At 37.6% G+C, this 12,513-nt stretch overlaps 1 protein-coding gene across 2 annotated transcripts in view; it reads right to left on the reverse strand.

Annotated features, from left to right (window-relative positions):
- Window positions 1-326: 326 nt before the first annotated feature.
- KIF2A (kinesin family member 2A) overlaps window positions 327-12,513 on the reverse strand; it is a 56,317-nt gene continuing 44,130 nt past the window's right edge. Inside the window, exons 16-21 of one of the 2 annotated variants that reach the window (XM_069880226.1) lie at window positions 10,055-10,122; window positions 8,331-8,350; window positions 6,963-7,102; window positions 5,259-5,360; window positions 2,870-3,005; window positions 327-1,535 (exon numbers count right to left, since the gene is read on the reverse strand). In XM_069880226.1, the coding sequence (XP_069736327.1) occupies window positions 1,450-1,535; window positions 2,870-3,005; window positions 5,259-5,360; window positions 6,963-7,102; window positions 8,331-8,350; window positions 10,055-10,122 (552 nt within the window). In that variant the 3' untranslated portion in view covers window positions 327-1,449. Of the gene's footprint in view, window positions 1,536-2,869; window positions 3,006-5,258; window positions 5,361-6,962; window positions 7,103-8,010; window positions 8,351-10,054; window positions 10,123-12,513 lie in introns of those variants that run through there. The other variant, XM_069880225.1, reaches the window with a different exon arrangement.

Consider the following 12,513-nt stretch of genomic DNA (forward strand, 5'->3'; position numbering starts at 1 on the left):
AATTTTTAAACAGTTCCAAGGGAAAGTCTGCTGATACAAACTCCTGGAAACAGGGAGAACTCCTAGAGAGGTCTACAATTCTTCATTTGAACGAGAAGTTCCTACATTAGAGGTCAACCTTTTTTGGATACTGACTTGCAAAAATAACTTGAGTGCCACCATCTAAAAGGTGCTGATCCACATGGCGCCATTTGTGAGAATACAGGTACTTGTGGGATTTCTATTAGCACTAGGTAGAGGGATTGTGCAAATCCTCACATGATGCAATTTTACGCCACTTTTTAGGTGCTGGCACTGTACAAAAGGGAAAAATAGGTATTAGCTACTTTTTCTTTAAAGCAACAAATCTACTCAAACTACCTACAAGCTACAGTTAATGTACATGTAAGTTTATCATGCATTAAAAGCCAAATTTTAACAGTACATGAAAGGCCAATATGCATGTATTTAACTAGATCCCCAATATTTGACAATTATCTTGTCAATACGCAGAGGTCAGATCGTACCTTTACTCTGACAGCATTATCACACCATACCACATACTGTATATCTGCATTATCCTAAGATACAATTCTTCTCAGCACTTAAAACATTACCTTTTATTATACATCACCTAATGTATATTTTTGTGGTTTTTTTAAATTTTTTTTTATTACAGAGAAAATGTTAGAATTATAGAACCATTTTTTATGGTACTCAAATAAATCTAGATTCCAGATTTTTACAAGGAAGATGGAATGTCCAGCTGTTTATCCACTCTTAACAGCTCTTGCAGTTACTATTCAAATGATATGGCACATCCTGTGAAATGAAACTAGCCACCAAAATAAAAACTCTCAAAACACATTAAAAGTGTACACACACTAAAAGTAATGTATACTGACAAATAAGGAATGTTGTTTATCAAGGCTGTGCTTCAGAAACAGGACATTTAGGGTTATGTAGCCTTTATCAAGGCACAGAATGGGAAGAGGTAAGCACAGCTGTCTGTAAAAGAGAAGTTATGTACAACCACTAGTGAGGTGTGCATGCACACGAACACAATTTAAAACTGCACAGCTGGTCTTTGTAACAAAACTGAACATAGTCAAAAGGAAATTCTGTGACATTTTCATGGCCACAGTTTTTCTCTGTTATCAAAAACATGGCAAATATCTCCAAACATAAAATTCACAATTTGAATAAAGGAAACATTTTAAACAAAGTGCTTCACAGATCTGAACCCTGCATGGTTGTGCTGTCTGGTCTAGAAGCATTTTGTAGACATAAGAGCATTTCACACAAAACTGAAAATGTCATTCAGGTGAATTAGAAACAGGACATTTCCACAGACATTTCTAACGTTTTTACACGTTCAAGTAGTTGAGTTCTTACGGCCACTGGGTTTTGTAACAAATGTGTGCTACAGCAGTATGGGTTCGTGGATTCATTTAGCAGCAAACGTCCATTTCAAAGGGCACGTGGTCTTTTTGGGTTGATCTGTTTACTGGCCTGTTCCTCCTCTTGTAGAGCTGCCCGGAAAGATTTCACTTTATCTTTAATGAAAAAGAGAGAATGAGTACTGATGTGCTTGTGCTCAACACAGACACATTCCTCCACAAACATAGCTGATGCCATTAGCTACAAGAGGATAGAGATAAGCTTAAATTCAATACTCACCACACAAACAAGTTGCATAGCAACTTAGTCCCTTCTTAGATGCTACCCCTGTCTCTAGGCAGGATAAGTTTGGCAACTGGGCAATTGTATTTCCCAGCATGTAACCTGTTCTCGCTTAAATTCTGCTTCTCACTGACAAGAGTATAGGAAGATACACACCACACATCCTTTTCCTTCCCAACAGCTTCCAAACCACCCTTAGTGGCATACAAAATTGTATTTATTGTACAATCAGTCAATTCTATACACTCTAAAAGCCAGCAGAGTAAATTCTACTCCCCCCCACCACTGTTTTTTACTATGAAGGTGAAAAGCATTTGTGATTAAATTTTCAGTTATTTCCTGTGAATAGATAAATCCATCTTTCATTTGCTTCATCATTACTATAACAAAAATGGGAGAAACCCAAGAAAGGAAATGTGGCATCCTATTGTTTCTATTCTTATCCCCCTCCACTCTCTTGTAATAAAAAAAAACCACGCCCCACAGCCCCCAACTCTACTTTTGAATTTTTACTAGGGTATATGGCATGCCTCCTGGAGGCATAGTTACTAGTTACATAGTTAATAGTTACTAAAATGAAAAATTCATCTCCATGAGGTACCAAACTGGCAAGCTCAATTTGGAAGACAAGAGTCAATTTTGGGCACTAAGAATTATCTGCAGTTTGTTTTTCAACATGGAGAGGCCGACAGAATTCAGACTGAAAGGCTGCTGAACTAAAAAACCCATAACCTAACAGCCAAGCTATTCAAAACTTCGTGCCTCTCTTAAACACAGTCTTAAGAATTACATAGGCTCTCTGCTACACTACAGAATGCAGCAGAGCAGGAACTGGGACTTCGTATTACTTTTTCCCCATTGTGTTACCTTCTTTTTTCATACAGTTTCTCTGGATTTTCTCTTCCCTTCCTTTATTGTTTTGGAACAAAGGAAAAGAAAAGGAAAGTTGCAGGATCAAATTTATACCTCATGGAGGTAAAGCAGAGCTTTTTCATTTAAACAAGAATGAACTGAGCACAGATCTGAACTTGTTCTTCAGCAGCAGAATAAATGTTCCCTCCAGAGGACATCACAGGACAGCATAAGAGGAAAAAACCCCTAAAATATAATCACGCTATTTTTTTCTCCTCATTATTACTGCAAGTCTCCATGGCATATGAAAACACACTGCTAATAATGCACACAAAAGTGATTAAGAGCCATCTACCTCTCAGTTCAGTCAGAATATCAATTTTTTGCTCTAGAATTGCTTCAAGTTGGGTAGCGTAAGAATCCACATCATAGTCTACTTCTTCTGTCATCTCAAGAAGAGCTTTTTCATCTTCCAGCCATCTAATAGATTCCTAGATAAAAGTTAAAAATACTCAACTAAATACATTAGCAAAGTTTCAAGACAAATTTCAAGACAAAGAGCTCAATTAGGCCTTTTCTCAAGATGACGATATTTTCAGTGTCTAGTTACCTCATTATAACAGATTTCAGAACTAAAATGAAACTTTATTCCTAATTCAGCAGAACTGTATGTTTTCTACATTGTTTCTTAATTCCAGTGGTCATACCAGCAACAGGTAAACCTCAGCTACTCCAATTCTCTTCAAATTCAGAACATTAGCTGCTTTTAAAGCTACAAAACTCAAAGAACAGAACTTTACGTCATGGTATGTCTTCTTAGGCAGGTATCAAACTTTGAAGTCAGGCTTCAATTTTAAGTATGGGCTGGTTGCCACTGTCTGTTATAATAATGTCATTCCTGCAGCCAAGAAAATTCTGTGCATATTCAAAACCAGTTTTGAGAGAAGCTGTATAAGAGAAGAGCTCTGTTAACCCACTACTGCATGAGCTAACTCCCCAGACAGATAAAAGTACTGCAAAGGTTGGCTGAAGCAGCTCTTCGGCATCTTTGGACTACAGATATTACAAAAAAGAGAGGAAAAAAAAGGTATCTTGCAGCAAAGAAGAATGCAACCAGACACATAGAGCTTACAGAACCATGCAAAGCTGTGGCCAGGAGACTGATACCATTGGAAATGGTTTGATATTTTTTTTAAAAAAGGGAGCTGACAGTTCTGGGCATGCTGGGCCTGAAATACTAAAAGTATGTATTTCCCTCTGTGCTTAGTAGCCCAAGTAATACAGAAAGCACAGGCCAAACCACATGTATGGTTTTTGGCTTTCAGACAGAGCTCACATTGGGATAGGAATCATCTCATCTAATGTAAACTTACACCTTCAAGACACAAAGGAAGACCAACATCTCTAGAGGATGATTAACTCCATTAATCTATTTTAGACATTTTTGTTAGGGAAGGATGTTTTGTATCAGCTGTTCCAGGTGAAAGCTGACAGAAGACAACTTCTGCCTGGTACAGCTGGTAGATTTTGTATTGGCACAGCTCAGCTCCACCCACACCATAACCTAAGAAGCTATACTGTGAAGCAAGGGAGCTCAGACATGTTTTCCTCCAGTTACTGCTGGGAAGAGCCTCTAGTAGACAGCAAGATGGACACACAGAAACAGCAACATCCTAAGCTAATGTCACTTATGTCTCTGGAAGTCACAAGTATTAGGACACAGCTACAGCATATGGCATATGACTTTCACAGTTCTGTGTATTTTACTTCAAGGCTAATGCTTCATAATAACTAAGTCTCTATCTCTGTGGTAAAATGTGTTATTTAGCATCCTACTGTATTATGAACACGCATCAATGTTCCACTAAGTTAGATGTGTGTATTACCTACATGTTTAATGCTCTACACTTCTCTTGCAGCAGACATGCCAAACAGACAGCATGCCTAAAGACTCTAGGGTTACGAACAGAAGCAACTCACGTTTCCTTCTGAAAAACAGTAACTCATACTTATTACTATAATTTCTTTTATGAATGTAAAAGGCTTCATGGCACTGACCAGCATTATGCTACATGGGCAGTATTCCTTCCAAAGACCCTAACAGCAAGTGAAAACCTTTATGTATCTGTTAAAAGGAAGGAAACAGATAGTTAGAAATATATGGGTCTCTTCTGGATCTCAGCACCTCAGAGGGAGGTGTCACAAAAGGATATTAAGATGAGATACTTGGAGGGAGTACTGCAGCATCTTAGAGGGAGATGATCAAATGGAGATGGTGCTGATAGACATTACTATTAACTGCCAGCTCCAACATAGGTTTAGACACTGAAATTACAAATTTCAAGGCCAATCTGAATAAACTCCCGCAACTAGGAAAAAAAAAAAGCAGTCACTAATGCTGGAAAAGGATAGAAAATATAGTGAACAGTGAAAACAATAAAAAGAAAACAGCAACTGTTTTGAACACCTATTTAGGAATGTTTGTTGAGAATAAAAGGAAAATTTTACTAATTTCTAGGATGATATAAAATATGCTTCCTTTTTATCATGGGGACAAAGATCAGTGCTTATGTATACATCCCTGTTTGTTTGCTGCCAAAAGTTTAGTGTAACAGAACAATTAGAAAATACCCGACAGTAGCAGAATCACTAGATTATATCCTACACTTCTAGAGTATATATTTTCATTGGGAAAACCTGAATTTCTGAGTTAGAGTAAAACAAAGCAGAGCTCCATCTTGTACCTGGAAGACAGCCCTGTGGTCTTCTACTACTTGTTCTTCCATTTCTACCATCTGTGACACAGCTTCATGGAAAGTAAACAACTGTGGAGAAACTTCCTCCTCCTAAAAACAATGGTTAAGCTTGTTAGTCTGGAAATAACTGTGGCTACAGGAAATATATTGTATGTGATCCATCTCACCACAGAATATCTGACAAGAAATATGTAGAAGGCAGAACATGGCAAAAACAGAACTTAATGCTTCTAACAAGAAAATCTCGGAAATAAGTGGAGAGTTATAAACCAAAAATGTTCACAGAGCTAAATTTAGTTCACATTCACTAAAAATTTTCAGCACTAATCCTACTGAATACTGGAAAACAGAATATTCCACATTAAAAAGAAGAAGTTATAATAGCGGGAAGAGGAAGTCATAAGGAAAGAATGCTAATTTCTATTAGGTTTGAATGCCTATATAAAACTCTGGTTTTCTGTCAGGGCTTTTGTTGTGCATATTGTAATAGACAGACAACTACTTTCAAAAAAGCAAACCAACAATTACATTCAATACATTTTAGGAAATAAAAATTAAATTAATCCTTTGGAAAAAAGTTTGAACAAATGTAAAGTGAAAAAACTAAAATGTACATAGTGATTAACACATTAGAAGAATGCACAGCATGGATTTACAAACCGGGGCAAACGGGGATTCTTTAGAAATTAGAAGTTAACAATCAATGGAGAAAGTGCTAGGTAGGCTGTAATTAAGGAACAGTACAGTTCTTTATACAATGCCTCTGAAATCTTTTTTAAAACACATTGTAAAGCTTAGTTTAATTCCACATGAACAGTGACAAAGTATGATCTGAAAGGGTATCTGGCTGGAAGGACTGTCCTGGTGGGAATCTCTAGGAATCACTAGCATTTTCTTATAAAATAGAGTCCTGTAAGAAGGGCCAGTTACTGAAATGAGAAATATAGCAGACACCATGACAAGGTGTCTGAGAAGGCAGAGTCTCTTGCAAAACATAAGATACAATGGTAAGGCTTTTTCTTTTCTAGCTTTCATCAGTATTTGCACAAAATGAGTTTTAATGCCTGTTGAACATTTAAGAAACCAGGACTAGAGGTGATAATCAGCAATGAGGGGAAACACCCTTTAAAAGATGCCTCTCAGCTCTCCGCTCCTGCAGCCCACGGACACATGCTGGGAACTTGATGTGGCTCCCTCTCCCAAACAGTGCACTAGGGTTTTACCCCACAGAAATCAGGATGCCAGCAAAAGGAACAGTGGGTAGCTAGAATTTTAAATGCAGAGAGAGGCAGACTCACTTGAAATGGGTGTTGCATGCAAGCAAAATAATCCTCAAAAACACAGATGAGTGTCCTATGATGCTTCTAACTGCCTAAAAGAATACAAAGCTCTACTGGAAAAAACCCAACACACTAAAGAACACCAGAGCCTAGACCAGACCCTGCCTAGACATTAAAAACCCTAATCAGCAAGGAAGACAAAGACAAGTAAAATACACCCTTCCAGGAACGTTTTCTGGTTTGGTATTTTTCATATAGGAATGAACATAATACCATAAAGTGAAAATGTGAAGAGGAATGCTGTACTGGCTTAATGCTCTTGCTGACAGGCTATAAATACACATTACTCTGGATTTGTTCTGCCACTGTATTTATCATCAACTCTTCCCAAGAAACACTGCAAACCACTCACATTTTGTTCACAAAGCAGTTTGAGATCATCCCTCTGAGGAGAGCTCCCCACACCCCACTGTGTCTCCAAGTCATCGATCTGATTCGATGACTTGGAGACACAGTGGGGTGTAGGGGACGATATCTCCTGCGGGCACTGATCTCAACTGCTCCTTCGCCTGACACAAAATGTTGGTTGGTATTAGCAATTTCCTGTGCAAGAGTCACAATCAGAAATAAAAGCTCTATGGGTTTATATTCAATTAATTCATTTAACAAGGATGATGATGTCACCTTCACAAATTTAATGTATTTTCAGCATATTTTCAACATAAAACTGGTGGTGCACCACCTAAAAAGCATGGACGATTGAATTGCAACTATTTTCTCAAAGATTACAGTCCATCTTCTAGGAAGACGTGTTTTCTGATTGAAATCTTACTATTTATTACAGTTAAGAGGGCAAAAATGTCCAACTCTCAATATTAAGTCCTTAACAAGGTGTAGTATTTGAAAGAAAAGATCAGTCAGTGTCCTAAACCTGACCATCTTTCTTTTTCTGTGCACACAACTGTGTTTATACAGCTAGTCAATCAGTATCCCACAGCTGTTATAGGCAAATCCACCAAGAATTCTGAACAAAATAATAATTTGCCTCCAAGTATCTCGGAGAATGAACATTCTTTAATTAAAATAACTTCAAAAATGAAAATACCTTAATGAAAAGTTAGGCTCTTACAGTATGAAGACTATTTAAAGACTAATAATAATTCTGTAAAAAAAGTCAATTTAAAAGCAAGTTTACCACAAACATTGAAATCTGCAAGTATGGCAAGGTTTAGAACTTTTTTTTTTTTTTTTAGGGAAAATCACTTTTTCAAGCAGCAATTACTTACTACTATGAAAAATGTTTTTCATTCAGAGTGATGAAAAGTTTTAAAAACATATATGTACGAGAATTGTTTTCTTTTTTAATTAGAGATACTCCAATTACCCAAAACTCAGACTCTCAGATTTGGTTCACTAAATGTACAAAGGTGACATCACCATTTTAAAAAAAAAAAATGGATGAAGGAAAGTAGCAAGCCTGGATACGGAGTGTAGATGTTTAAGGGGGGTGAACAAAAAAATGGGAAGATGATTGCAAATCATGCAGAACCATCACCTGCCAAACAAAATAAAAACAAAGTATGTGTGACTCAAGGCAAGGGGACTAATGAAAGGTTGGTCTGTAAAATTACATTAGCCAAAAAGAAAACTTAAAAATAAAGATTCCATGTATAGAATGAAGTAGACCTGGTGATTGAAGGAGAAAAGTCGTCATACTCATAGGAAGGAGAGAGATCAGAGCGACTGCCACTACCCTGTGAGAAGGGAATGTCCGAAGGACTAATTCCAAATTCCTTTACTCTGCAGCAGCAAAATACAGCAGCAAATTAAAAGAAAATGTTCTCATAAACACAGTTAAAATGACAACTTTTTGTTTATCATACTTCTTCAACAGTTTAACTATAAAATTATTTTTATATTAAAACATAAGTTTCCAAACATATTTAAAATTTCTGCAAACAGAGCTACAGATCACTAACAAAGCTGAACAAAACCAGCACTACTAATTTGCAAGGAACTTTAACAGCAATGTTTTCAGAAGAGTAATTCCAGATTTCAGTTTGTGCAGCTAATAAAATTTGCTCCACGTTCAATACTCCATCCGGTGGCTCCTTTTAAAATATCAGACCACTACAGCTACAAAATTTTAAATTCTATTCTGCCCTGTCTTACACTACACACACTGGTATCCAGCACGTCATAACTAAGTGTACTATGAAAATTATATACTGCTAGAAAAAAATAAAATGCTATTAAAAAACACATGAAGCAACTTTAGAGTGATAGGCATTTACTCTGTAACAACGAACAAATTTAATACGAAAAGGAAGAAACAGCGTTAGCGCAACTATTTGGTATACTAGAAACAGGTGTTAAATTAGTTTTGCAGTGTCTTCTTCTGGAGTTATTTCTGCGACATGTATTCTCTAAGTGGTAAAAAATCCAACGAGTCTTGATGAACGTGCAAGGTTCTTCGTTATGTGGCTGTAAGCAGAGGAGTAGGTGCCTCCTTCTCACTGGGAAAGAAATCACACAGACTGGCCCAAGCCAGGCAGATTTGCTACTAGCTCCTTTGATCCAGACACAGACATTCAGGTACTGAGAGGAGCAGGCAGTAAGCTTTCCTAGCCACTCTCTCTCTGCCCAATTAGCAACTGGCCAGGGTGCCCAGACAAGCAGGAGCAGATGTGGTTCTGCCTTGTCTTTTACTGGAGTGAGTTGGACACTAGATGGTAGCCTCTTCTGGCCAAATCAGGGTTTCTAATAACCCAGAGGTGTGTTTTCCTCCTTTGTTTTTTTGCAGCAAAGCATGTGGGAGATCACTGAGCTGCAGGTCTTACTGCAGACACACACAGGACCTGACCACTCCATCTCCACAGACGTTAAATGAAGAACTGCAACAGGGGAAGGCACTTCTCACACTTTCAGAGAGTGGTAGAAGACTCAGAGGGGCTGCAACAGCCTCTGGAGATGCTAGTTTCTTTACAGCGATTATAAAGTCACTGTTGAATTAACTGGCTCTTTACTTAGGGGTCTCGGGTACTTGCCTGAAGTTGGAAGTATAAAATTTCACATATGTGTATGAAATAGAGTGCCAACTGGATGCAATTCCATCAGAGGGATGGAAAAGAAAATCCACTGCAGAAATGTATTTCAGCTAATACCCTAGGGAATCATCATGAATACTGAATAGCCCTAGTGCAAGAGATGGTGCCTCCAGAGCAGGGGCAAAACAGATGGGGGCACCTCCAACATTCCTTGCAGTCCACATTATCTATCTCTGGATAAAGGCTTAAAAGCAGTTTCTATTGATTCTATTGTAATGGTTGTAAGAAGTGACAGTTTAAATTAGACGTTAGCCTGGATTAGTAATTTGGTTTTAATCTTATTAAGAAATGTAAGTATGATAAAATTATTCAAGTAGCTAAAATAATTACACATCATGGAACAGCGGTATCCCAAATGTCAGCAATCAACAGCTATAAGACATAACATCTTCCATACCTATTTGCATATCTCAATGTATTTAGAGTGTTTTCACATGATGCCATCCCCGGAGAAATTGTAGCAATCTAGAGAAAACAAGCCATAGATTAATAAATCGCTTTGTAGAAATGAAAGGGTAGGTGAATTCAAAATAAATTTTGGTTGTTTTATCTCAATTTTCATTTGAGATCTTCTATGAAAACTGTCTATGTACAGCTGTTCTTATGTAAAGACATCTCAAGGAGGTAGATGTCAAGTCAAAGCTTCAACTTAATTATTTTAACCACACCTGGAACATCAAGAATCCATAAAAATTTCAGTCAAATTCCCCCGTCTCACTGTCTTTGTAGTATAAAATGTGAATGTATAACTCTAACTGAAAAAATAAAGATTTCTCAAAATGGGAAATGGGCAACTCAGTAGAAAGTATGTCTAATACATCCTGCCAACAATTGCCAGATTTTTTTTCATACACATCTTTGTTGGCTGTTCTCCATTCAAGCAAACTGTATACTGATTTGAGAAACCTATTTTGGCTGCGGTCCAAAACCATACTTAATAATATCAAATATAAGCATGTGTTTGAAGCATTTTCCTAAGTAAAGGGTTTTTTTGTTTCTCAAACAGAAGTTATCTGTGAACAACACTTGGTATAGCTAACTTACCATCAGATGTCTGGAATCTAAAGGTCTCCCCCTCTTCAGTTAAAAAAAACATCCTGAATATCTCACCTTCTTTCCAGCACTCATCAAAAATAATAACTGCGATCAGGCAACAGTGGGATCATTATTTGTCCTGGCTTCTATTACTAGTCCAATTTCTTCATCTGTGCTCCTTTCAGGAGAGCCATAAAGGCACTGCCCAGGACAAACACCTCTATAAACCTACACACTAACATTTTATTGAGGCAGCACAGCATCAGGAGATCAAAACTGATGAAGATTAGCTAATCCTGGTCTTATCTTTCATCCTGCTGCTGGTACTACTACAGAAAAGTACATTCCTGAGAGGAATTTCTCCTGTTGAGGAGAGAGGAAAAATACATGGTGGGAGGGGACTAGAAAGTCTAAAGAGCCTGCTACCATACAGACAAGTTTATATCTCTAATATTGGTACACATCAGTTACTAATGAAAACAACAAGTGTAGATTTTAAAAGACCATATAATTGCATGTCACTTTATAAAGTGTTGTAGGTGCTAATTAACAACCCCCTACAAGTTCCTAAAATCCTTCCAACCTCATTTAACATGAAAGATGTGTGCATCTCTTCCATCACTTCAACACTCAAGAGCACAATGCACATGGCAACTGCCTTAACACCAAGGGACTGCGCCAGCGTTTTGAAGCATACAAAGTACTGCTGCTAGAGGGAAGCACCACTCTAAGTGCTGTCAGCCATGTGAATATTCCACTCAGGTCACAAGAACCCACACACAAGACCTAGTCTGCTGAACACAGAAGTCCACCACATCACATGTCCTCATACCCCAACAAGTCCAGTCCAGGCAGGACAGAAGGATTCTGACCTGTCACTCGCTTCCTCGTTCATAATTCCAAAAGAGGATGGAAAAATCTGCAATATTTATGGACAGGAACGCCTTTCAGATGCCCAATTAACTGCCATTCTTCCTATTTTGAATGTGTCTACATTACTGATAAACCATCATGATGGGATCAATAGCCTTTTTGGGACACTGAAGTCTGCAAGTTCCTGTTGCCACCCCAGAGGGCTGAGGAGTCTGGCACTTCAGCTTTGACAGTGGCACATCAAAGATGCAGCATGTCAAAGATGCAGCATTGGCTAAAATACGAGACTATTACATGTAGCTACCTTGCAAATTTCAAATGATAATACATTACCTTACCATGTAACTCTTCAAAAACAACTTTAAATAGTTTTTGGAACTAGTTAAGGAAAAGAACTTCAGAAAACTGCAATGACCAATATGGTTCAAAAGAACCTATTTATCCTGACTATTTCTAGATTTCTTTAGAACAAAGCAGATCCTAGTCATAACTGTCCAGATTACGAAGTCATTTTCTAAATTGTTTTTAAATTTTTTTTTTTAATTTTCCAAATGTCTCCTTAAATTATTAAGATGAATAAAAATGCTATTTTACTACCGTTTTCAAATTAGAACCATACCTAACAGCTAAAGTGAAGACTAGGCTGCCCTGACACCATGGTTTTCATACTGTGGTCTGCAGATTTCTCTAGCCTCTAGACTTACTTCCAAGGAGTCTGTGAAAAGTAACCAACACAAACAAGCCTAGCAATCAGTGTCCACTGCAGAGAGTTTGCATTTCTATAATGGTAATGTGCATATATAAAACAACTGGACACCAGTGCTTTTACTTGTCCTTTCCACCACCTAACAGAAGTATTCTGATTACAGACTGATGCAAATGCATATTTATACAACACACAACTATTCACCCTATCTATCCCAACTCCTTACTTCCTCAACAGCCTAG

This window comes from Phaenicophaeus curvirostris, chromosome Z (assembly GCF_032191515.1).
Source record: "Phaenicophaeus curvirostris isolate KB17595 chromosome Z, BPBGC_Pcur_1.0, whole genome shotgun sequence".
NCBI lineage: Eukaryota > Metazoa > Chordata > Aves > Cuculiformes > Cuculidae > Phaenicophaeus > Phaenicophaeus curvirostris.